General features: G+C 38.9%; 1 protein-coding gene across 1 annotated transcript in view; it reads right to left on the bottom strand.

Annotated features, from left to right (window-relative positions):
* Positions 1–27,386, bottom strand: part of PSMA8 (proteasome 20S subunit alpha 8) — a 64,104-nt gene extending 36,718 nt beyond the window's left edge. Inside the window, exons 1-3 of the mRNA XM_003734631.6 lie at positions 27,210–27,386; positions 19,865–19,991; positions 102–226 (exon numbers count right to left, since the gene is read on the bottom strand). Of these exons, the coding sequence (XP_003734679.1) occupies positions 102–226; positions 19,865–19,991; positions 27,210–27,311 (354 nt within the window). The 5' untranslated portion in view covers positions 27,312–27,386. The remainder of the gene's footprint in view (positions 1–101; positions 227–19,864; positions 19,992–27,209) is intronic.
* Between the last annotated feature and the right edge of the window lie 47 nt (positions 27,387–27,433).

Below are 27,433 nucleotides of genomic sequence, written 5' to 3'. Positions count from 1 at the left end.
AAGAAATTTAATAGATTTAAGAGACTAAATGGTTGGAGTAACTGTAGTACTTCTATGAAAAAGGAGAAAGCTTGACAAAGTATGTTAGAATATTAGCTTACCTGCTTTAAAGTTGCTATGAAGCGAGTTATATATTCCACAGTGACTGGGTCCTCAACTGTAAGCTTATGGCTCTGGCACTCCACACGGGCTCTGTTTATTACTACTCTAGCATCAGCAGTAAGTCCTGTAAAAATTGTCAAAGCTTCACAAAAACATTTTTTACAATACAGTTTTCCTTGTCAAATGGGTTTTAGCCACAACGAAATATATCTTATCCATTTTTTTCTCAATACATGCTCATTTAAAAAGATTTGTAAAATAAAGTGTCATTTGTCCTACATTCTGGTTTATTTTGAGATTTAAGTTGATGCATTCTTGTTTGTTTTTTATAGATGATGTTTTAAAGAATAATAGTTTAAACACTAATAGTAAACTGGATTTCTTCTTATGAAAACAAGAATATTACTTCATTATCAAATATATATTCACTGAATTCAAACTACATTAACACAACTGTGAAAAGTCATGTCTCAGGTTTTTGTCTAAAACCAAGAGTTTGAAATGAAGTATGTTAAAATAGAAAACATTTGACTTTGCTCTTGCAATACCAAACTATCATGTGATAATTATCAACATTTCTATAAGGAGATAGAATATGTTTTTACCAAAAGAGTAAGAAATGGACCATGAACTTTAACTGATGCAATGGTTGCCAACATTTCTATTAAAATTTGGCATTTGATTTTTCCATGTCCATTTTGTTTCTTTCCCTACTCTCTTAATACTAACTAAATTGCCAAGAAAGTGCATTCACAAAATCTTGGAAATGTAGTCATTTCTAACAAAATCGTCAGTCTTTTGCTGTCACAAATTCTTGTTTCCCTTCCATACCACTTTTAATCCTGTTTCTACAAAGCTGAAAGAATCTTTAATATGAATATGCTACTCTTAATAATCACTCATAGGTTGGTTAGAAATTATAATCAGATACTCAGTTAAATGAAGAGAAACTGATTCTCTTCTTCCCTTTGCAAATGTTATCTATGAGAAAGAAATGGTAAGAAACTGATTTAGCCTTTCCTATGTATGAAAATGTCACTCAATTTTTTTTTTTTTTTTTTTTGAGACGGAGTTTCGCTCTTGTTACCCAGGCTGGAGCGCAATGGCTCGATTTCGGCTCACTGCAACCTCTGCCTCCTGGGTTCAGGCAATTCTCTTGCCTCAGCCTCCTGAGTAGCTGGGATTACAGGCACGCACCACCATGCCCAGCTAATTTTTTGTATTTTTAGTAGAGACCGGGTTTCACCATGTTGACCAGGATGGTCTCGATCTCTTGACCTAGTGATCCACCCGCCTCAGCCTCCCGAAATGCTGGGATTACAGGCGTAAGCCACCGCACCCGGCCGTCACTCAATTTAAAATATGATCAAACAGAAGAGGTATTTCCCCTTAACAATGTAAATATCATTCAAGCCTGAGGAAACATAAAAGTAACATACTTAGAAAAGTAGTAATATAATTGATTCAAGGAAAAAAGTAGTGATAAAGTATATAAGCAACATAATTATGTGTATTTAATAAGTAGCAAGATTATTAATTGGCTAGCAGAGAACAAATTCTATTTTAACAAATTACATTTAAAATTTACATTTAATGAGTCAGGAGACTTGCTTGAGGTGAGGTGTTTGAGATTAGCCTGAGCAATGCAGAGAGACCCCATTTCTACAAAAAATTAAAAAGTTAGCAGGGCAACTTTTTAAATGTACAGGGCAACTACATATGCCTGTAGTCCTAGCTACTTGGGAGACTGAGGCAGGGGGATTGCTTGAGCCCAGGAGTTTAAGGCTACAGTGAGCTATGATCATGCCACTGTACTCCTGCTGGGGATGACAAAGTGAAACTTTATCTCTAAAAAAAAAAAAAAAAAGGAATCAAATTAAAATTTACATTTAAAATTACAATTTCATTTTGGTTAAAAATAAACACTCTACAGAAAAAATGAGTATTCGGTCTAGTGCTCTTAAATACATACAGGTTGAGTATTCCTGTGCTTGGAATCAGAGGTGTGTCCGATGTTTTTCCAGGTTTTGGAATATTTGCATTATTCTTACTGGTTGGGCATCCCTAATCTGAAAATCAAAAATCCAAAAGGTTCCAATGAGCATTTCCATTGAGCATCATGTTGATGCTCAAAAATTTTTAGATTTTGGAACATTTTGGATTTTCCAATTTGGGATGTTCAATCTGTACCACAATTTTATATTGAGAATACAATCATAATGTAAAATTTCTACTACTAAGTGGAATTCCACAAGGTACATGAAATAATTTTTTTTGTAGTCCAACTTATTTTTTCACCTGTACTTTTAGTGTCATATTCAAGAAATAATTTCGAAATCTAATCTCATGAAGCTTTCCCACTATGCTTTATAGTTTCAGCTCTCATGTTTAGGTCTTCCACTCATTTCAAGTTAATTTTTGTATATGATGTTAGGTAAAGGTCCTACTTCATTCTTTTTATGTGAATATTCAGTTTTCCCTGCACCATTTGTTTAAAAGATTGTCTTTTCCCCAACTGAGTAGTCTTGGCGTCCTTGATAAAAGTCATTTGACCATATCATATATGCAAGGATTTATTTCTAGGCTCTCTATTCAATTCCATTAGTTACGTCATTCTTTATGCCAGTATGAAACTGTTTTGCTTACTGTATCTTTGTAGTAGCTTTCAAAATCAAGACGTGAGACTTCCAACTTTGCTCTTCTTTTTCAAAATTGTTTTGTCATTCCATATGAATAATTCTTTTTTATTTAAAAAATCATTGGAATTTTGCTAGGGATGACATTGAGTCTAGACATGTTAACAATCCTATGTCTTCCAATCCATGAATGGGGGATATCTTTCCATTTGTGTCTTCTTCAATTACTTTCAGCAATGTTTTGTATTTTTCAGAGAACAAATCTTTCACCTCCCTAAATTCATTTCAAATAAATATTTAATTCTTTTTGATGCTATGGCAAGTAGAATTGTTTTTCTTAATTTCCTTTCCTGATGGTTCATTGTTAGTATATAGAAATGATTTGGGGACTGATGTGATGACTTGCACCTTTAATGTAACAGTTTGGGAGGCTGAGATGGGAGGATCACTTGAGGCCCAGAGTTTGAGACCAGTCTGGGCAACATAGTGAGATCCTATCTCTACAAAAATAAAAATTAAAAAAATTGCCAGGTACAGTGGCACAACTTGTAGTCCTAACTATTCAGGAGGCTGAAGTGGGAGGACTGCTTGAGTCCAGGAGTTCAAGGCTTCAGTGACCAATGATAATGCCACTGTGCCTCAGGTTGAATGATAGAGTGAGACCTTGTCTTTTTTTTTTTTTTTTGAGATGGAGTTTTGCTCTTGATTCTCAGTCTGGAGTGCAATGGTGAGATCTTGGCTCACAGCAACCTCCACTTCCTGGATTCAAGCAATTCTCCTACCTCAGCCTCTCAAGTATCTGGGATTACAGGCATGTGCCACCACGCCCAGTTAATTTTGTATGTTTAGTAGAGACAGGGTTTCCCCATGTTGGTCAGGCCGGTCTCAAACTCCTGACCTCAGGTGATCTGCCCATCTCGGCCTCCCAAAGTGCTGGGATTACATGTGTGAGCCACCACACCCAGCCCCTGTCTCAAATGAAAAAGAAAAAGAAAGAAATTACTCTGGGGTGTTGATTTTGTGTCCTACAACTTTGCTCAATTTCTTTATTATTTGTAATATTTTTCGTGGAATCTTTAGTTTTCTATATAAGATCATGTCTTTGTGAACAGAGATTATTTTTCTTCCCTCTCAGTTTGGATGGAAGTCTTTATTTCTTTTTATTTCCTAACTGCTCTGGCTAAGACTTGCATTATTATGTTGAATAGCAAAGGCAAAAGTGGGCATCCTTATCTTGTTCCTGGTTTTATTTCTTTTTATTTCCTAACTGCTCTGGCTAAGACTTGCATTATTATGTTGAATAGCAAAGGCAAAAGTGGGCATCCTTATCTTGTTCCTGGTTCTAGAGGGAAAGCTTTCAATCTTTCACCACTGAGTTTGATGTCAGCTGTGAATTTTTTAACATATATAGCCTGAATTATGTTGTGGTGATTTTCTTTTACTTCAAGTTTGTTGGGTGCCATTACCAATAAAGAGTGTGAAATTTTGTCAAATACATTTTTCTACATCATTGATGTAATTATGTAGTGTTTTTCTTTCCTTCTGTTAATGTGGTGTATTACACTGATTGATCTTCATATGTTGAGCCATCCTTGCACTCCAGGAATAGATCCAAATTGGTCATGATGTATGACTCTTTTAACGTTCTGAATTTGGTATAGTAGTAGTTGATAAAGGATTTTTGCTCACTGCTCATAAGGGATATTTGTCTATAGTTTTCTTTTCTTGTAATGTCTTTGGCTTTGGCATCATGTTAATGTTGGTCTCACAGAATAAGCTTGGAAGTATATACACCTTCTTAATTTTTTCTAAGAGTTGGAGGAAGGACTGCTATTAATTCTTCTTTAAAATGTTTGGTAGAATTTACTAGCAAAGTTGTTAGTCCTAGACTTTTCTTTGTTGGGAGGTTTTGTCTGAGTCTGTTCAGATTTTCTATTAATACATCATATTGAGAAGGCTAAAAATTTTCCTATTAGAACTACTTTCAGTACATTCCCTAAGTTTTGATATGTTGTCCTTTCATTTGCCTTTCTCTCAAGATTTCTGCTAATTTCCCTTGTGATTTTTTTCATTGTCCCGTGGGTGATTTAGAAATATATTGTTTAACTTCCATGTGTTTGTGGATTTTTAAGTCTTCCTTCTGCCATTAATCTCTAGTTCCATTCTATCAGTTTGATCAGAAAAAAATACTCTGTATAGTTATAATCCTTTTTTTTTCTATTCTTTTAGACAGGGTGATATGGTTTGGATCTCTGTACCCAACCAAATATCATATTCAACTGTAATCTCTAATGTTGGAGGTGGGGCTCCGTGTAAGGTGATTAGATCATGGGTGTGGTTTCTCATGAGTAGCTTAGCACCATCCCCCAATACTCTTCTTGTGATAGAGTTCTAAGGAGATGCGGTTGTTTAAAAGTATTTGGCACCTCTCCCCTCTGTCTCTCTTCTTCCTGCTTTGGCCATGAGAGATGTCTCACTCCCCCTTTCCTTCTACCATGATTGAAACCTCTCTGGGGCCTCCCCAGATGCAGAAGCTGCTATGCTTCCTATACAGCCTGTAGAACTGTGAGCCACTTAAATATCTTTTAAAAAAATTTTTTATTTATTATTTATTTATTGTACTTTAGGTTCTGGGGTACATGTGCAGATCATGCAGGATTGTTGCATAGGTACACACATGGCAATGTAGTTTGCTGCCTCCATCCCCCTGTCACCTACATCTGGCATTTCTCCCCATGTTATCCCTCCCCAACCTCCCCACCCACCCGCTGTCCCTTCCTTGGCACCCCCCAACAGACCCCAGTGTAATGCTCCCCTCCCTGAGTCCATGTGTTCTCATTTTTCAACGCCTATGAGTGAGAACATGTGGTATTTGATTTTCTGTTCTTGTGTCAGTTTGCTGAGAATGATGGTTTCCAGATTCATCCATGTCCATACAAAAGACAAAAACTCACAGTTTTTTTGTGGCTGCATAGTGTTCCATGGTGTATACATGCCACATTTTCCTTATCCAGTCTATCATCGATGGGCATTTGGGTTGGTTCCAGGTCTTTGCTATTGTAAACAGTGCTGCTATGAACATATGTATGAATGTGTCTTTATAATAGGATGATTTGTAATCCTTTGGGTATATCCCCAGTAATGGGATTTCTGGGTCAAATGGAATTTCTATTTCTAAGTCCTTGAGGAAGCGCAACACTGTCTTACATAATGGTTGAACTAGTTTACACTCCCACCAACAGTGTAAAGGTGTTCGTATTTCTCCACATCCTCTCCAGCATCTGTTGTCTCCAGACTTTTTAATGATCGCCATTCTAACTGGCATGAGATGGTATCTCAATGTAGTTTTTATTTGTATTTATCTAATGACAAGTGATGATGAGCATTTTTTCATATGTTTTTTGGCCTCATATATGTCTTCTTTTGAAAGTGTTTGTTCATATCCTTCACCCACTTTTGGATGGGTTTGTTTGTTTTTTCCCTGTAAATCTGTTTTAGTTCTTTGTAGATTCTGGATATTAGCCCTTTGTCAGATGGGTAGAATTGCAAAAAATTTTTCCCACTCTGTTGGTTGCTCACTCTAATGATTGTTTCTTTTGCTGTACACATCATGAAATCCTTGCCTATGCCTATGTCCTGAATGGTTTTGTCTAGGTTTTCTTCTAGGGTTTTTATGGTGTTAGGTTTTATGTTTAAGTGTTTAATCCATCTGGAGTTAATTTTAGTATAAGGTATCAGGAAGGGGTCCAGTTTCTGTTTTCTGCACATGGCTAGCCAGTTTTCCCAACACCATTTATTAAACAGGGACTCCTTTCCCCCTGCTTGATTTTGTCAGGTTTGTCAAAGATCAGATGGTTGTGGATGTGTTGCATTGCCTCCAAGGCCTCTGCTTTGTTCCATTGGTCTATATCCTGATTAGTACCAGTACCATGCTGCTTTGATTACTGTAGCTTTGTAGTATAGTTTGAAATCAGGTAGCATGATGCTCCTGGCTTTGTTCTTTTTGCTTAGGATTGCCTTGGCTATGCAGGCTCTCGTTTCATTCCACACGAAGTTTAAGGTGTTTTTTTCCAGTTCTGTCAAGAAGGTCATTGGTAGCTTGATGGGAATAGTGTTGAATCTATAAATTACTTTAGGCACTATGGCCATTTTCATGATATTGATTCCTCCTAACCATGAACATGGAATGTTTCTCCATCTGTTTGTGTCCTCTCTTATTTCGTTGAGCAGTGGTTTGTAGTTCTCCTTGAAGAGGTGCTTTACATCCTTTGTTAGTTGTATTCCTAGGTATTTTATTCTTTTTGTAGCAATTGTGAATGGCAGTTTGTTCATGATTTGGCTCTCTGTTAGGCTGTTATTGGTGTATAGAAATGCTTGTGATTTCTGCACATTGATTTTGTATCCTGAGACTTTGCTGAAGTTGCTTATCAGTGTAAGGAGATTTGGGGCTGAGATGATAGTGTCTTCCAAATCTACAATCATGTAGTCTGCAAATAGAGACAATTTGACTTGGTCTTTTCCTAATTTAATACCCTTTATTTTTTTTCTTGTCTAATTGCTCTGGCTAGAATTTCCAATACTAGATTGAATAGGAGTGGTGACGGAGGGCATCCTTTTCTAGTGCTGGATTTCAAAGGGAATGCTTCCAGTTTTTGCCCATTCAGTATGATATTGGCTGTAGGTTTGTCATAAATAGCTTTTATTATTTTGAGATATGTTCTTTCGATACATAGTTTATTGAGAGTTTTTAGCATAAAGAACGGTTGAATTTTGTTGAAGGCCTTCTCTGCATCTATTGAGATAATCACGTGGTTTTTGTTTTGGTTCTGTTTATGTGGTGGATTAAGTTTATAGATTTGAGCATGTTGAATCAGCCCTGCATCCCTGGAATGAAGCCTACTTGATTGTGATGGATAAGCTTTTTGATGTGCTGTTGCAATTGGTTTGCCAGTATTTTATTGAAGATTTTTGCATCTATGTTCATCATGGATATTGGCCTGAAGTTTTCTTTTTTTTGTTGAGTCTCTGCTGGGTTTTGGTATCAGGATGATGTTGGTCTCATAAAACGATTTGGGAAGGATTCCCTCTTTTTGGGTTGTTTGGAATAGTTTCAGAAGGAATGGTACCAGCTCCTCTTCATATGTCTGGTAGAATTCAGCTGTCAACCCATCTAAACCTGGGCTTTTTTTGGTTGGTAGGCTAAATTAATTGCTGCCTCAACTTCTGTCCTTGTTATGGGTCTGTTCGTGATTTCAACTTCTTCCTGATTTAGGCTTGGGAGGATGCAAGTGTCCAGGAATGTATCCATTTCTTCCAGGTTTACTGGTTTATGTGTTTATGAGTTGTTTGTAGTGACATCTGATGGTAGTGTGTATGTCTGTGGAGTCAGTGGTGATATCCCTTTATCATTTTTTATTGCATTTATTTGATTCTTCCTTTTCTTTTTTATTAATCTGGCTAGTTGTCTATTTTGCTGATCTTTTAAAAAAAACCAGCTTCTGGATATATTGATTTTTTGAAGGATTTTTTGTATCTCTATTTCCTTCAGTTCTGCTCTGATCTTAGTTATTTCTTGTCTTCTGCTAGCTTTTGAGTTTGTTTGATCTTGTTCCTCTAGCTCTTTCAATTTGATAATAGGCTGTCAATTTTAGATCTTTCCTCACTTCTCTGGTGGGCATTTATTGCTATACATTTCCCCCTAGACACGCTATAAATGTGTCCCAGAGATTCTGTTACGTTGTGTCTTCATTCTCATTGGTTTCAAAGAACATCTTTATTTCTGCCTTCATTTCATTATTTATCCAGTCAACATTCAGGGGCCATTTGTTCAGTTTCCATGAGGTTGTGCAGTTCTAAATTAGTTTCTTAATTCTGAGTTCTAATTTGATTACTCTGTGGTCTGAGAGATTGTTTGTTATGATTTCCGTTCTTTTGTATTTGCTGAGGAGTGATTTACTTCCAATTATGTGGTCCATTTTAGAGTAGATGCCATGCAGTGCTGAGAAGAATGTATATTCTGTGGATTTGGGGTAGAGATTTCTGTAGATGTCTATTAGGTCTGCTTGATTCAAATCTGAGTTTAACTCCTGGATATCCTTGTTAATTTTCTGTCTCATTGATCTGTCTAATACTGACAGCGGAGTGTTAAAGTCTCCCACTATTATTGTATGGGAATCTAAGTCTCTTTGTAGGTCATTAAGAACTTGCTTTATGAACCTGGGTGCATGTGTATTGGGTGCGTATATATTTAGGATCATTCGTTCTTGTCGATACATTGATCCTTTACCATTATGTAATGCCCTTCTTTGTCTCTTTTGATCTTGTTGGTTTAAAGTCTATTTTATCAAAGACTAGGATTGCAGCTCCCACTTTTTTTTTGCTCTCTATTTGCTTGATAAATCTTCCATCCCCTTATTTTTAGCCTAAGTGTGTCCTTGCACGTGAGATGAGTTTCCTGAATACAGCACACCAATGGGTCTTGACTTTTTTTTTTTAATGTTGAAATTTACTTTTAAATCCTTTTTTTAATTATTGCATTTTAGGTTTTGGGGTACATGTGAAGAACATGCAAGATAGTTGCATAGGTACACACGTGGCAGTGTAATTCGCTGCCTTCCTCCCCTTCACCTATATGTGGCATTTCTCCCCATGCTATCTCTCCCCAAATACCCACCCCCCCGCTGTCCCTCCCCTATTCCCCGCAACAGACCCCAGTATGTGATGCTTCCCTCCCTGTGTCCATGTGTTCTTATTGTTCAACACCCGCCTATGAGTGAGAACATGCGGAATTTCATTTTCTATTCTTGTAGGTTCATCCATGTCCCCACAAAAAACATGAACTCATCGTTTTTGAGTGCTGCATAATATTCCATGGTGTATATGTGCCACATTTTCCCTGTCAAGTCTATCATCGATGGGCATTTGGGTTGATTCCAGGTCTTTGCTATTGTAAACAGTGCTGCAATGAACATTCGTGTGCATGTGTCCTTATAGTAGAATGATTTATAATCCTTTGGATATATACCCAGTAATGGGATTGCTGGGTCAAATGGAATTTCTATTTCTAGGTCCTTGAGGAATCAACACACTGTCTTCCACAATGATTGAACTAATTTACACTCCCACCAGCAGTGTAAAAGTGTTCCTATTTCTCCACATTCTCTCCAGCATCTGTTGTCTCCAGATATTTTTAATGATCACCATTCTAATTAGCATGAGATGATATCTCAATGTAGTTTTGATTTGCATTTCTGTAATGACCAGTGATGATGAGCATTTTTTCATACAATTTTTGGCCTCATGTATGCCTTCTTTTGTAAAGTGTCTGTTCATATCCTTTGCCCACTTTTGAATGGGCTTGTTTTGTTCCTGTAAATCTGTTTTAGTTCTTTGTAAATTCTGGATATCAGCCTTTTGTCAGATGGGTAAACTGCAAACATTTTTTCCCATTCTGTTGGTTGCCAATTCACTCTAATGACTGTTTCTTTTGCCGTGCAGAAGCGGTGGAGTTTGGTTAGGTCCCATTTGTCTATTTTGGCTTTGTTGCCAATGCTTTTGGTGTTTTGGTCATGAAGTCCTTGCCTACTCCTATGTCCTGAATGGTTTTGCCTAGATTTTCTTCTAGGGATTTTATGGTGTCAGGTCTTATGTTTAAGTCTTTAATCCATCTGGAGTTAATTTTAGTATAAGGTGTCAGGAAGGGGTCCAGTTTCTGCTTTCTGCACATAGCTAGCCAGTTTATTAAACAGGGAATCCTTTCCCATTGCTTGTTTTTGTCAGGTTTATCAAAGATTGTGTGGTTGTAGATATGCTGTGTTACCTCCGATACCTCTGTTCTGTTCCATTGTTCTATATCTCTGTTTTGGTACCAGTACCATGCTGTTTTCATTACTGTAGCCTTGTACTATAGTTTGAAGTCCAGTAGTGTGATGCCTCCCACTGTGTTATTTTTACTTAGAATTGAGTCGGCTATGCAGGCTCTCTTTTGGTTCCATATGAAGTTTAAGGTGTTTTTTTCCAGTTCTGTGAAGTAGGTCATTGGTAGCTTGATGGAGATAGTGTTGAATCTGTAAATTAGTTTGGGCAGTATGGCCATTTTCACGATATTGATTCTTCCTAACCATGAACATGGAATGTTTCTCCATCTGTTTGTGTTCTCTCTTATTTCGTTGAGCAGTGGTTTGTAGTTCTCCATGAAGAGGTCCTTTATGGTCCTTGTTAGATGTATTCCTAGGTATTTTATTCTCTTTGTAGCAATTGTGAATGGCCATTCATTCTTGATTTTGCTCTCTTTAAGTCTGTTATTGGTGTATAGGAATGCTTGTGATTTTTGCACATTGATTTTGTATTCTGAGGTTTTCTGAAGTTGCTTATCAGTTTCAGGAGATTTGGGGCTGAGACGGTGGGGTCTTCTAGATATACTATCATGTCATCAGCAAATAGAGACAATTTGGCTTCCTCCTTTCCTATTTGAATACCTTTATTTCTTTTTCTTGCCTGATTGCTCTGGCTAGAACTTCCAGTACTATATTGAATAGAAGTGGTGAGCGAGGGCATCCTTGTCTAGTGCCGGATTTCAAAGGGAATGCTTCCAGTTTTTGCCCATTCAGTATGATATTGGCTGTTGGTTTGTCGTAAATAGCTTCTATTAGTTTGAGATACGTTACATCAATACCGAGTTTATCGAGGGTTTTTAGCATAATGGTCTGTCAAATTTTGTAAAAGGACTTCTCTGTGTCAATTGAGATAATCATGTGGTTTCTGTTTTTGGTTCTGTTTATGTGGTGAATTACGTTTATACACTTGCTTATGTTGAACCAGCCTAGCATCCCCGACAAGAATCCTACTTGATCATGGTGGATAAGCTTTTTGATGTGCTGTTGCAATCGGCTTGCCAGTATTTTATTGAAGATTTCTGCATCTATGGTCATCATGGATATTGGCCTGAAGTTTTCTTTTCTTGTTGAGTCTCTGCCGGGTTTTGGTATCAGGATGATGTTGGTCTCATAAAACAAATTGCGAAGGTTTCCCTCTTTATGGATTGTTTGGAATAGTTTCAGGAGGAATGGTAACCATTCCTGTTTGTGTGTCTGGTAGAATTCGGCTGTGAACCCATCTGGACCTGGGCTTTTTTTGTGTGGTAGGCTCTTAATTGCTGCCTCAACTTCAGATCTTGTTACTGGTCTATTCATGATTTCAACCTCTTCCTGGTTTAGGCTTGGGAGGACACAGGAGTCCAGGAATTTATCCATTTCTTCCAGGTTTACTAGTTTATGTTCATAGAGTTGTTTGTAATATTCTCTGATGATGGTTTGAATTTCTGTAGGATCTGTGGTGATTTCCTCTTTTTCATTTTTTATTCATCTATTTGGTTATTCTCTCTTTTCTTTTTTATTAATCTGGCTACGGGTCTGTCTATTTTGGTGATCTTTTCGAAAAACCAGCTCCTGGATTTATTAATTTTTTGGAGAGTTTTTTTGTGTCCCTATCTCCTTCAGTTCTGCTCCGATCTTAGTTATTTCTTGTCTTCTGCTAGGTTTTGAGTTTTTTTGATCCTGCTCCTCTATCTCTTTCAATTTTGACAATAGGGTGTCAATTTTGGATCTCTCCACTCTTCTCCTGTGGGCACTTATTGCTATATATTTTCCTCTAGAGACTGCTTTAAATGTGTCCCAGAGATTCTGTTATGTTGTGTCTTCATTCTCGTTGGTTTCGAAGAACTTCTTTATTTCTGCCTTCATTTTACTGTTTATCCAGTCAACATTCAAGAGCCAGTTGTTCAGTTTTCATGAAGCTGTGTGGTTCTAAGTTAGTTTCTCAATTCTGAGTTCTAACTTGATTGCACTATGGTCTGAGAGACTGTTTGTTATGATTTCAGTTGTTTTGCATTTGCTGAGGAGTGATTTACTTCCAATTACGTTGTCAATTTTAGAGTAGGTGTGATGTGGTGCTGAGAAGAATGTATATTCTGTGGATTTGGGGAGAGTTCTGTAAATGTCTATCAGGTTTGCTTGTTCCAGGTCTGAGTTCAAGTCCTGGATATCCTTGTTAATTTTCTGTCTGGTTGATCTGTCCAATATTGACAGTGGAGCATTAAAGTCTCCCACTATTATTATGTGGGAGTCTAAGTCTCTGTGTAAGTCATTAAGAACTTGCCTTATGTATCTGGGTGCTCCTGTATTGGGTCCATATATATTTAGGATCATTAGCTTTTCTTGTTGTATCGATCCTTTTACCATTATGTAATGTCCTTCTTTGTCTCTTTTGAACTTTGTTGTTTTAAAGTCTATTTTATCAGAGACGAGAATTGCAACTCCTGCTTTTTTTTGCTCTTCATTTGCTTGGTAAATCTTCCTCCATCCCTTTATTTTGAGCCTTTGTGTATCCTTGCATGTGAGATGGGTTTCCTGGATACAGTACAAAGATGGGTTTTGGCTTTTTATCCAATTTGCCAGTCTGTGTCTTTTGATTTGTGCATTTAGCCCATTTACATTTAGGGTTAATATTGTTATGTGTAAATTTGATACTGCCATTTTGGTGCTAGCTGGCTGTTTTGCCCATTAGTTGATGCAGTTTCTTCATTGTGTTGATGTTGTTTATCATTTGGTATGTTTTTCGAGTGGCTGGTACTGGTTGTTCCTTTCTATGTTTAGTGACTCTTTCAGGAGCTCTTATAAAGGAGGCCTAATGGTGATGATATCTCTGAGTACTTGCTTGTTCACAAAGGATTTTATTTTTCCTTCACTTATGAAGCTCAGTTTGGCTGGATATGAAATTCTAGGCTGAAAGTTCTTTTCTTTAAGGATGTTGAATATTGGCTCCCACTCTCTTCTGGCATGTAGGGTTTCTGCTGTGAGATCTGCTGTGAGTCTGATGGGTTTCCCTTTGTGGGTAACCTGACCTTTCTCTCTGGGTGAGCTTAGCATTTTCTCCTTCATTTCAACCCTGGTGAATCTGATGATTATGTGCCTTGTGGTTGCTCTTCCTGAGGAATATCTTTATGGTGTTCTCTGTATTTCCTGGACTTGAATATTGTCCTGCCTTGCCAGGTTGGGAAAGTTTTCCTGGATAATATCCTAAAGAGTATTTTCCAGCTTGGATTCATTCTCTTCGTCACATTCAGGTATACCTGTCAAACGTAGATTAGGTCTCTTCACATAGTCCCAGATTTCTTGGAGACTTTGTTCATTCCTTTTGTGCTTTTTCCTTTAATCTTGCCTTCTCATTTTATTTCATTGAGTTGATCTTCGACCTCTGATATCCTTTCTTCTGCTTGGTCAATTCGGCTGCTGAAACTTGTGCATGCTTTGCGAAGTTCTCGTGTTGTGTTTTTCAGCTCCATCAATTCACTCATATTCCTCTGTATGTTGACCATTCTTGTTATCATTTTGTCAAATCTTTTTTCAAGGTTCTTAGTTTCTTTGCAATGGGTTAGAACATGTTCTTTTAGCTTACGGAAGCTTCTTATTACCCACCTTCTGAAGTCTGATTCTGTTATTTCATTATACTCATTCTCCACCCAGGTTTATTCCCTTGCTGGTGAGAAGTTGTGATCCCTTGTAGGAGGAGAGTTGTTCTGGTTTCGGGTGTTTTCCTCCTTTTTGCGCTGATTTCTTCCCATCTTTGTGGATTTATCCACCTGTCATCTGTGTAGTTGCTGATTTTCAGATTGAGTCTCTAAGTGGGTGTCCAGATGGTTGAAGTTGACGTTATTTCTGTTTCTTACTTTTCCTTCTAACAGTCTGGTCCCTCTGCTGTAGGACTGCTGAGGTCCACTCCAGGCCCTGCTTGCCTGGGGATCACCTGCAACAGCTGCAGAATAGTAAGGGTTGCTACCAGTTTCTTCTTCTTCTATCTTTGTCCCAGAATGATGCCTGCCAAATGTCAGTCTGATCAGTCCTTTGTAAGGTGACTCTTTGGATATACGGGGGTCAGGGAGCTGCCGGGGGTCAGGGAGCTGCTTGAGGAGACAGTCTGTTCTTTATAGGAGCTAAGGTGCTGAGCTGTGAGCTTCGTTGTTCATTCAGAGCTGCTAGGCATGTACGTTTAAGTCTGCTGTAGCAGAACTCTTAAACCCGCTTTGTTTCCCCAGGTGCTCTGTCCGGGGGAGTTAGAGCTTTATTTATGAGTATCTGTTGTACTGCTGCCTTTTTTTTTTTCCAGGGCTGCCCTGCCCAGCAAGGAGGCAGCCTAGTCATTGTCTGCCTGCAGAGGCTTTGCTGAGCTGTTGTGGTCTCCACCCTGCTGCTGTGTGACCTTCCCTGCAGTCCTTTTTATATGGGTGTGGTTATAACTGCCTTGGCAATGGTGGCCCGCCTCTGTAATGGCGGACTCTTTCTGTTATGGTTGGTTGCCTCGGCAATAGCAGGCTGCCTCAGCAATGGGGGACTACCTCTGTAGGGGTGGAGTGCCTCGGTAATGGCAGATGCCTCTCCCCCACCATCCTGGGTTCAGCTGAAACTCTGAACCCTGAGCATTTCCAATTGTTGTTTTTTTTTGTTCACTTGTTTGTTTTTGTGGGGGCGGGACCCGCCGAGCCTGATCACCTGGCTCCCTGCCTCAGAGCATTTTTTTTTTTAAGTTGAACAGTTGACTCTCTCCCAGGTGTTCCAGTCGCCTGCTGAAAGGGTGCCAGGATCTGTGTGATTTCCTGTGTGGCGACCCACTGCACTGGCTGAAATGGTGCTGCCTGGGAATCTCCTGTCCTGGCTGTTTCAGACCCATTTAATCAGATAAATGGGTGAATCTGCCTTCCCGGAGCCCCAATTGCCTGCTTAAATGGGAAACCAGACCAGTGTATTTTGTATGGAGAGCTGCCGTACTGGGGCGCCCGCAAAACCACTGCACCAGCTGAAAGAGCCATGCCAGCTGAAACAGCCGCTCCAGCTGAAACAGCTGCGCTGGCAACCTGTAGGGGTCCTCCGCCTGGGAATCTCCTGGTCTGTGGGCAATAAAGATCCATCTGGAAATGCGGCGTCCACTCACCCTCTGTGCTTTCACTGGGAGCTGCCATCCTGAGGTGCTCCTAAAGGGCCATCTTGGATCTTCTCCTGGGTCTTGTATTGAATTTGTATCCAATTTGCCAGTCTGTGTCTTTTGATTGTGGCATTTAGCCCATTTACATTTAAGGTTAATATTGTTATGTGTGAATTTGATCCTGCCATTTTGATGCTAGCTGGATGTTTTGCCCGTTAGTTGACACATTTTATTCAATGGTCTTTACCAATATGCACATTTTTGGAGTGGCGGGTTCCTTTCCTTGTTTAGTACTTCTTTCAGGAGCTCTTGTAAGGCAGGCCTTGTAGTGATGAAATCTCTCAGCAATTGCTTGTCCATAATGAATTTTCTTTCTCCTTTGCTTATGAAGCTCAGTTTGGCTGGATCTGAAATTCTAGGTTGAAAGTTCTTTCCTTTGAGGATGTTGAATTTTGGCCCCCACTCTCTTCTAGCTTGCAGGGTTTGTGCTGAGAGATCTGCTGTGAGTCTCGTGGGTTTCCATTTCTGGGTAACCCGACCTTTCTCTCTTGCTGCCCTTAGCATTTTTGCCTTCACTTCAACCCTGGTGAATCTGACGATTATGTGCCTTCGGACTGCTCTTCTTGAGGAACATCTTTGTGTTGTTCTATGTATTTCCTGGAGTTGAATGGTGGCCTGCCTTGCTAGGTTGGGGATGTTCTCCTGGATAACATCCTGAAGAGTGTTTTCCAGCTTGGATTATTCTCTCTGTCACATTCAGGTACATTAGCAAATGTAGATTAGGTCTTTTCACATAATCCCATATTTCTTGGAGGCTTTGTTCATTTCTTTTCACTCTTTTTTCTCTATTCTTGCCTTCTTGTTTTATTTCATTGAATTGATCTTCAATCTCTGATATCCTTTCTTCCGTTTGGTCAATTCAGCTATTGAAACTTGTGTATGCTTTGTAAAGTTCTCATGCTGTGTTTTTCAGCTCCATCAAGTCATTTATATTCTTCTCTAAGCTGTTTATTCTAGATAGCATCTCATCTAACCTTATTTCTACATTCTTAGTTTCTTTGCATTGGGTTAGCACATGTTCTTTTAGCTCTGAGAAGTTTGTTATTACCCACCTTCTGAAGCCTGTTTCCATCAATTCATCAGATTCATTCTCCATCCATCTTTGATCCCTAGCTGGTAAGGAGTTGTGATCCCTGGGAGGAGGAGAGGCATTCTGGTTTTCGGTGTTTTCATCCTTTTTGTGCTGGTTTCTTCCCATCTTAGTGGCTTTATCTATCTGTGATCTTTATAGCTGGTGACTTTCAGATGGAGTCTCTGAGTGGATATGCTTTTTGTTGATGATGAAGTTATTTATTTTTGTTTCTTAGTTTTCCTTCTAACAGTCAGGCCCCTGTGCTGCAGGACCACTGGAGATCCACTCCAGACCCTGCTTGCCTGGAGATCATGCGTGGGGGCTGCAGAACAGTAAGGGTTGCCACCAGTTTCTTCCTCTGCTATCCTTGTCCCAGAAGGGTACCCGCCAGATGTCAGCCTGAGCTCTCCTTTATGAGGTGTCTCTTTGGGTATGGGGGGGAGGGTCAGGAAGTTGCTTGAGGAGATGGTCTGTCCCTTATAGGAGCTCAAGTGCTGTGCTGGGAGTTCTGTTGTTCTGTGTAGAGCTGCTGGGCAGGTACCTTTAAGTCTGTTGCAGCTGAACTCATAACCAGCTCTTTTCCCAGGTGCTCTGTCCTAGGAAGGTCAGCTTTATAAGTTCCTGACGTGCTGCTGCCTTTTCTCATAGATCCCCTGCCCCACACAGAGTAGTCTAGTCACAGTCTGCCAGCAGAGGTGCTGCTGAGCTGCCGCAGGCTCTGCCCAGCTGCTGTGTGAACTGCCTCGGTATTGGCGGACTGCATTGGTAATGGGGGATCCCCTTCCCCTCACTGAGCTGTACTGTCCTAGGTCCAGCTGTGCTTGCAGCAAAACTCTCAATCCAGAGCATTTCAGATTGATTGTTTTGTGGGGGTAGTACCCACCAAGCCAGATCACTTGGCTCCCTGTCTCAGTCCCATCCTTTTCAGTTCAATGAGCACATTGTCTCCCAGGAGTTCCAGACGCTAGTAGAAATGGCTTCCCGGAATTATGTGTTTCTGTGCACTGACCTGGCTGAAAACTCAGTGGTGAAAACTCGTGGTGCTTTTTGGCCTGGGAATCTCCTGGTCTGTGGGCAGTGAAAACTTGTTTGGAAATGTGGTGAGTGCTCACCCTCTGTGCTGTTCTTGCTGGGAACTTTACTCTGGAGCTGTCCCTAATTGGCCATCTTGGATCCTCCTCCAAATATCTTTTCTTTTTAAGTTACCCAGACTCAGATATTTCTTTTTTTTGTTTATTTTTTTCAGGTATTTCTTTATAGTAATGCGAGAATGGACTAATACACAGTATTTCATTCTGTTGCCTGAGCTGGAGTGCAGTGATGTGATCACAGCCCACTGCAGCTTCAATCTGCTGGTGTCAATGGATCTTTCCAGCTCAGCCTCCCAGGTAGCTGGGACTATAGGCACACACCACCATGTCCAGCTAATTTTTGTATTTTTTTAGAGATGAGGTTTCACTATGTTGCTCGGACTGGTCTCAAATTCCTGGGCTCAAATGATCTGCCTGCCTCAGCCTTCCAACGTTTTGGGATTACAGGCATGAGGCACCATGCCTGCATGCTTCAGTGTTTTTATATTTACTAAAACTTGTTTTGTGGCAAGATAATTCATTTTTAAAGACAGTACAAGAAAAGCATTTTTGTTTTTCTGATTTGGGTTTTTATTTATTTTACTTTTTTAAGAGATGGCATCTTGCTCTGTTGCCCAGACTGGACTCAAACTTCCAAGTAATTCTCCTGCCTCAACTTCCTGAGTAGGTGCAACTACAGATGTGCATCATCATGCATGGCCTGAATGAGGTTGTTAAACTTCAATATAAAATTCTAGTTAAGAAACCCATTAGAAAACAAGAAGAAAAAAAAGACAATGTTTTATTTGCTGCATGAAGGCAAATAAGCACATTAAAATAAGTTCAAAATTATTAGCCATGAGGGAAATAAAAATTAAACTCACAATTAGATATCACTGTACATATATAAGAATATAAAAAATGAAGAAAAGCAACACTATCAGATGCTGATAATGCAAAGAAAATGAATCACTCATATATTTCTAGTTGGAATATAGCCACTGTGGAATACAACTGGCAGTGTTTCATAAAACTAAGCATGGGTAATCATATAATCCAGCAACTGTACTCTTAGGATTTTGTCCTAAGAAATGAATCCTACTTTCACTCAGAAATCTGTAAATGAATACTCATAGAGGCTTTATTTATAATGGTCAAAAATTGAAAAGAACCCAAATGTCCCTCAATAGGAGAGTTAACAAACCCACTGGTGCCTTTATTCCATGGAATACTACTCAGCAATAAAAAGGAATGGATATATGCAACAACTTGCATAAACTGCAAGGAAACTATGCTGAATAAAAAAGAAATCTGAAAGGGGTATGTATCATATGACTTTATCCATATAACAGTCTCAAAATGACACAATAACAGAGATGCAGAATAGACAGTAGCTTCCAGAGATTAGAGATGGTGAGAAGAAATAGCATGAGGTAGCCTTGTGGTGATGGAAGCGTTGTTTATCTTGTCTCTGGTGATGGCTACATGAATCTACACATGTGGTTAGTGTAATAAACTGCATGTACCTGAACATGCAAGTGAATGCATGTAAAACTGGTAAAATCTGAATACACTCTCACCAAATGTGAATTTTCTGGTTTTGAAGATGTTACCATTTAGGGAAACTATTTAAAAGGGAGATTCTATGTTTTTGGCAACTTCTTCTAAATCTATAATTATTTCAAAATAGAAAGTTTTGAAAACAAAACATCTACCTAAATTTCGAAGTAAGGTAATACATATATTTTAACATTTATACTCTATCAAAACTCATTATCAAAAATCCTGGTTTACAAAGTTAGTATTTGCTTTAAAACATAGGATATATTGTTTATAGAACAACTTCATATGTTGTATAAATATAGCACAACTGCAGTACTGAGGTTAACTGTGTTGCCCTACTGCAGTAAGACACTATGAATCATTATTGTTTGTAGGTCCATAAATACCTGCAAAAGCCATGCAGACATGGTCATCAAGGGCACAAATTTTCCTCACAGTTCTTTCATCTTGAAGCTTGGCAACAGATTTTTTTTCTACCCCAAGAATAACTATATTGGCACCTCGAATTCCAACCTGTCAAGTCATTAAAATATATACACATTCAGATGTCAGTTTTTAATATAAAACCAAGTTATTCTAACATATGATTTAGGGAAAATGACTTCTCCCTAAATATTCAATGAAAATGAGAAAAGTAAACTTCTAGAAAACAGCTGCATAGGTATAGGCTTACTGGAGATCCATTCCCCCGGACTCAAAGCAAAGAAGACAAATAGGTAGAAAGTGCAAAGAAAATACCACCAATGCTTAAATTACAACTGTCCTAATTCATACAAAACACCTGAAGAAGTGCCATCTAAATACAGTAAGTCCTCACTTAATGTCATTGATAGGTTCTTGAAAATTGCAACTATAAGGAAATGATGTATAATGAAACCAATTTACCACAACTGATTGATATAAACAGAAGTTAGATTCATATGCAATATTTCTAGTCACAAAAACATCATGAAACTTCTAAAGACCTAAAACACTTAATATTAAACACTGAAATAAATGTGAGCTGTATATACAGTTAAGAAAGATGTATAAAAACAAATACGATAAGGCCGGGTACGGTGGCTCACACCTGTACTCTCAGCACTTTGGGAGGCTGAGGCGGGCAGATCATTTGAGGTCTGGAGTTTGAGACCAGCCTGGCCAACATGGTGAAACTCTGTCTCTACTAAAAATACAAAAATTAGCCGGGCATGGTTGCAGGCACCTGTACTCTCAGCAACTCAGTAGGCTGAAGCAGAAGAATCACTTGAACCCAGGAGGCAGAGCTTGCTGTGAGCTGAGATTGTGCCACTGCACTCCAGCCTGGGGATAGAGGGAGATTCAAGGTAAAAAAAAAAAAGTATGATAATTATTTAGCAAATTTTTGGTGAATCCATGAGTGACGGCAGTCATAGTGGTGATGGTTAAATCCACGTGCAGTAAGGAGAGTAAAGTGAGTGTATGACTTTACCATGGACCCCATGATCCAAGCTCCAGGCCTGCTCCTGTGGACCCAGATTCCAGGCCCACTCAAGTGAACCCTGGTGCAAGGCTGGCACCTTGTGATGCCAGGCTAGCCTGCTGGCCTAGGTATCGGGCCAGTCTGCCTGAGGACTCCAGTGGCAGGCCCACCCAAAATCTCTGGACTGGCCAACTGGTGAAGAACTTTTCCTGCTGAAGCTAACCTGAAGATGTGCTTTCTTTTTGAAATATGCAGACATCCATGCCAGGCCACAAGAATCATGAACAATCAGAGAAATATGATCAGACCAAAGGAACAAAAGAAAGTATGGAGATCTATGAATTTCTTGATAAAGAATTTAAAAATAACAATCTTTTAAAAGCTCAGTAAGCTATAAGAAGACAGAGATAAACAAGCGAGATCAGAAAAACACTATGCAAACAGTGAGAAGTTCCACAAAGAGACAGAAGAAACCTATGTTAGTTTCTTTAATCTTAACATTTTAAAAGAGCAATTCCACTTTAATCCCACCTTTTTTCTTTCAAGCTCTTCAAGCCAAATATTTATCATCATTCCTCAGCCCACAACAACCTGGTTTCTCTCCCTCTTCTCTCAGAGTTTAGTCAAGGTAATTATACAGGTCATTAAGGTCCCTCAAGGTTCAGTTGTAGGCTATCTTCTGCATAGTCTATAGTCTATATTTAGTCTTATTTAACACAGAAGGGTACTCAAGAGTACTCATTTACTTGACCTCCAATATAGGTTTTAAGTAGGGGAGAGAAAGAATGCACTTCAACATGATTATTTCCAGCCAAGATCAATCTCTTAAATTTCAAACATGTATTTTTCAGCTGCTTCACAGTCTCTGTTCAGGAATCCAGACACGGTTTAGCTAAGTCCTCTGGCTCAGGGTCTCTCATAAGGCTACAGTCAAGGTGTCCACCAGGGCTGCATGCACCTCTAGGATTAACCAGGGAAGGATCCATTTCCAAGCTCACTCATATAGTTGTTGGCAAGACTCAGTTCCTCCTGGGTTATTGGACTAAGGACCTCAGTTTCCTACTAGGTTTTGAACAAATGTTTCCCTCAGTTCCCTGCCTCATTGGACCCTCCAGAAGGCAATTCAACATAGCAGCTGGGTTCCACCAGAGTAAGTCAGCGAAACAGCAAGTAAGGATAAATAAAATGAAGTCACTGTTTCTTTGCAACCTAATCCCTGATGTGACATTTGTCACTTTCATCTATTCCATTCCTTAAAAGCAAGTCACTAAGTTCAGCCCACATCCAAGGGAGGAAGGTTATACAAGGGCATGAGCACTAGAAGGGAGCAGCACTGGAGGCCATTTCAAAGCTTGTCTGCTACAGTTTCCATAAGCATCTCAACCTCAGTAAGTCCAAAACAGTTATCTTCCCCCAAAACTTAGTGCTTTACATTCTCTAAGTAAATGGCAGTACTATTTACTTAGTGAGCACATCCAGAAACAGGGACACCAACTTGTATTCCTCCTTCTCTAATACCTCTGTCAACACCATCCATATATTCATTAAGTTGTAACATATATACTCCTTAATGTTTCTCTGGAATCTGCCTTATTTCCACTTTTCCCCCAAGTCTAGTAAAAGCTAGTTATCATCTATCATCTAGATTATTTCCACAGAATCCTAACTGGTCTCCCTGTTTCTAGTCTTGATTTTTATCCAATTCACTAACCATAGGTAGCCTGAGAAATCTGTGGAAAATAAAATGAAGACAAAATAAAAAAAAAAGAAGAAAATAAAGTCTGAATGTTGCATTCCTTTACTTAAAGCTTACACAGGGACTATTTGTCACTAAGCAAATCAACACAGCACAGAGTTAGATATAAGACAAAAGAATCTAGGGACTTTAATATGTACTCTTTGCATATTGACTTTTTGTTTTCCTAATGTGGAAAGGCTTTCTCTGTACAATAAAAACATGACCACCAGGAACCTTGGACTCACATTCAAATAGTTCTCCTAGAGAAGAAAAGCTACCAATGTCTCTAGTCAGAAGAGTTGTAAGGGTGAACTTATTGTTGGCTAGATTTGAGTGATATGCTCATCACCATGGCCAGGAAGATAGAAACTACGAATGGTTCTACCTAGGTCATGGAGTAACTCTGGTTGGACAAATGCAGTCTGTTAATAGAAGGACAGAAGAGCAATAATGTGGAGAATGACAGTAGCCACATCAAAACACTTTAAGGTCTCTTATTCAGGACCAAGTGTATCTTCACTTACATGGTTTAAAGGCATTCCATGATCTGGCACCAGTTTCTAGCTTTATCTATTTTAATTTTTCCATTGCTTCAACAATTCTGAATGCCTTTCGGTTCATAGAACATAGCTGTCTTTTTCTGCTTGCCTTCCCAGAAACTATTTCCTTTGTCAAAAATACTCTTCACTCTTTCCACTTCCACTTCTTCCCTTGACAACCTCTCATCTTTCAGCTACCCACTTAAATATTATTTCTTCAGGGGGACCTCTTCAACATCTGGGTTTCTTGTAATGCCTCATACCCTAATTCTCATTCAGGTTTTGTTAGGATTATTTATGTAATTATCTAACTTTCCTGATAGAAAGTAAGTTCTCTAAGGACAGGGACTGAATCTATCTTGTATGTGATGCTATCTATCTTGTATTTGAACCAGCATCATGTTTACCATATGTAAGTATTCAACAAAAATGTCTTGAAATAATAAATGTGTGAGAAGCACCATAGACAAAATTGAAGAAAAAAGAGAAAACAAAGAATAGTAAATAATAATAGCCACAATTTATTAAGTACTTTCTCTGAACCAGATTCTGTGTAAGATGCTTAACATGCATTATTATCTTATTCAGTGCTCACATCAAACCTATGAAGCAAGCGTAATTTTTTTTGTTTTGTTTTTGAGGCAGATTCTCACTCCGTCACTCAGGCTGGAGTACAGTGGCATGATCTCGGCTCACTGCAACCTCTGCTTCCTGGGTTCAAGCAATTCTCTGACCTGTCTCCTGAGTAGCTGGGATTACAGGCACACACCACCATGCCCAGGGAATTTTTTGTATTTTTAGTAGAGACAGGGTTTCACCATGTTCGCCAGGGTGGTCTCGAACTCCTGACCTCCAGTGATCTGCTCGCCTAGGCCTCCCAAAGTGCTAGGATTACAAGCATGAATCACCACGCCCAGCTGCAAGGACTATTTTGATGCCTATCTACTGTTACAGAAACTGAAGCTTAGTGAAGTTAATTGCCTTAAATGATACATATCTGATTTCTACATTCATGATAGTGGCAGCTAATTAAATACAAAGATTTATTGAACAAATTTCAAGCTACAATGCAAGGAGCAGGGGCTTTGGAACTGGAGAAATTAATTATAACTAGGGGTTCCATCACTCTCCACCTGGATATTTTCAGCATGCTGTAAATGCTTGCGAATCACAGTTTCACATATAATAAAAGGGGATTAAACAATGTCCCTAATATTAGATAATGTGCACAAAATGCCTGGTGAAAGTATTACTTAAATGGTAGTTACTGTCTTCCTAGTCCCTCTACTGTATATTGTGTAGTAGAATTAAGAAAAGGAATTATGCCATCTAGTTCTTCAGAGATCGTACTATCCAGTTGGTGTGAGATTATTAAATATAACTGAAATTAAATAAAATATCAGGCCAAATAGTAAATACTGTACAATGTTATGTGGTACAGATTATACATTCAGAAGAGACAAAGATGCAAGATGACTTGAGTGGATCAGAGAAAACTTCATTACAGAGGACTAATGTGCAGATTCTTAAAGGATAAATAAGATGTAGAGCAGCAGAAAGAAAGGTATTTTTCCCTTTCCTCTCTCCCCTCTCTGTAGGCAGAAACATATATTAGTGAAACTAAGACGCTGCCTCCTAAATTAAGAGGGTGAATAGGATTATGGAAGACCTTGATGGCTAGATTGTGGAGCTGAGATTTGATAAAGTATGAAATACAGAGCTAATAACAGTTTGGGGTCACAGAAAGGACAAAATGAGAAATGATAATAAATCTTATAGTTTTCATGGGAATATTGTGAAGGATTCATTTCTTTTCCCTAAGAAGAAAGGTATTACTTCTCCAAAATGTTATTCAAATAAATTTGCATTTACAGAAAAGGGAAATAAAGCAAAAAGAAAACAAGCCTCTTGTCTCCTTTCACGCTATAAGATAATCATCAACAAGGAAGCAGAACATAAAGCCTCTAATTGTGGCCCATATAACTTTTATATTACTAAATAATATCACATCTACATACTGGTCAAATCTGGTCAACCTTGGCTTATTTATAACTCATAATATCAATTTTCATCTCTAGATAGAATATTTTGTGACATATTTTAATAATCAAGTGCCATTAAAAAACTTTACCCTATGTAAAAGGTCATAGCACCCTCAAGGAAACACAATGAATAACTCCATGCAAACATGCAAATTATAATTTCAGAATTCTGAGACAAAAGTGTTTCATTCTTCCAATGTATCTTTAAAAATGCCCACTATAGGTACTTTTATATCCTTACCCTTTTACCGCTCATTACAAAGGAACTATCAATCAGTTCTACAGCACTCTTAAAACATGTTAAATGAGCCAATGCGGTTTCTTATTACACCCCAGTCTTCTCCTATTACTCCCTTTATTTTAGGCTCTAAAACTTGGGCATTATTTTCTAACCATATGCTACATGCCATGCTGGGGATTATATAACTTTTGTTTTTATCAAAATGGTACCCTTTTGGTTTAAGCTACATCAGGCTTTCCTTAAATTTATAATTCTAAAAAAATTACTTGTAAAACAGAAGCGAAACTAGTGGGCCCAATTAAATAGAAAAATACTTTTAAAATGATTCTTATTCTAGTGTTATTTTTTTTTCACCACTTACATCTGTTAGATTTATAATGAAAGTGAATTATTTCCTTCTTTAACAAAGTTGGTATGGAAGTTAGAAAATACAGACACTACTAGACTTGGAAATGTACTGTATATTCTCATAGCTACTGTCTCAATTTCCAAAATAAACAACAAACATGCTCATGAAATTTGAAAGAATAAAAAAAAATCTGATCCTTTGAATTCACAGTGTAGGACTTAGAAGATCTGGGGTAATAGATCTCGGGTCACTAGGGCACTTTTGTCCTCTTTAATTTTTATAAATCACTAAAATTATTGAATGTAATTAAAACTTGGCAGCAGTATTACTCCTACCCAGAGTATTTGTAACTTTTTCGGTAATGTGGATACATAAATCTAAAGTAGAATATAATCTCTCAAGGAACTTTCAACTTTTTTTTTAAGTGGCCAAAAAAGTGAAAGTTCTTGGGCTTTGGGGCCTCTAAAAGACGGCGAAATATTGGGACAATTTTGGGATATATATATATATATATATTTTTTTTTTTTTTTTTTGAGACGGAGTTTCGCTCTTGTTACCCACGCTGAAGTGCAAATGGCGCGATCTCGGCTCACCGCAACCTCTGCCTCCTGGGTTCAGGCAATTCTCCTGCCTCAGCCTCCTGAGTAGCTGGGATTACAGGCACGCGCCACCGTGCCCAGCTAATTTTTTGTATTTTTAGTAGAGACGGGGTTTCACCATGTTGACCAGGATGGTCTCGATCTCTGGACCTCGTGATCCACCCGCCTCGGCCTCCCAAAGTGTTGGGATTACAGGCGTGAGCCACTGCGCCCGGTCAATTTTGGGATATTTTTAACGCGTGTGTTTTGAACTTATTTTTAATTATTTCTTCATCAACAAGAGTTTAATTTTATATTGATTTAGTCCGCATTTGGGGAGCAGATGTGGCCAATTTTCATTTATTATCATAATTGTTATTTTAAAAAATAGTTCCCAACATGAAGCAACTGTTAGCTTTTCAGGGGTCTCTGAATCACCAAGGAACTGGACAACGAGCATTCAGGTAAGCTGTTACAGATTCGAAGCTTTTTCTTTCCCTATTGCCAATCACAGCATCGTCCCTACACATACACACTCTAGTTTTGTGCCTGTAGTTACCGTTAAACGGGCAGTTACACAGCAGAATTCAGGGAAATCTACCAACTTCTATTCTGACACTTCAGGCCCAAATCTCAGAAGTCTATCTTCCTCAATAAAAAGGACAGTCATTTTCACAAGTGTGGGAATCTCTTCTCTTCAGCTCCTGGGCTGGAGCGGTGGGCTGGGCAGTGGAGTAATGATGGCCCTACAAGTAACGGGGTCGGGGGGGTGGGGGAGGATGGTCCCGGAGTTGCTCCCTCACCGCGGTGGATCCTTTCTTCACCGCTTCCTGGGCATATTCCACTTGAAAAAGGTGTCCGTCTGGGGAGAAGACAGTGATCGCCCTGTCGTATCGAGAGGCCATCGCACAGGACTACAGGGCTTGCCACCGAGCTTCCCACTGCTGCGACACCGTATGCTACCGTCCGGAAGTGCTAGCACACGAGCTTCCAGCTGCCTCCCAGAAGTCCCCAGGCCCCGCGCTTC

Source organism: Callithrix jacchus, chromosome 13 (genome assembly GCF_049354715.1).
Source record: "Callithrix jacchus isolate 240 chromosome 13, calJac240_pri, whole genome shotgun sequence".
NCBI lineage: Eukaryota > Metazoa > Chordata > Mammalia > Primates > Cebidae > Callithrix > Callithrix jacchus.
This window is presented reverse-complemented; position numbering and strand designations above follow the sequence as displayed.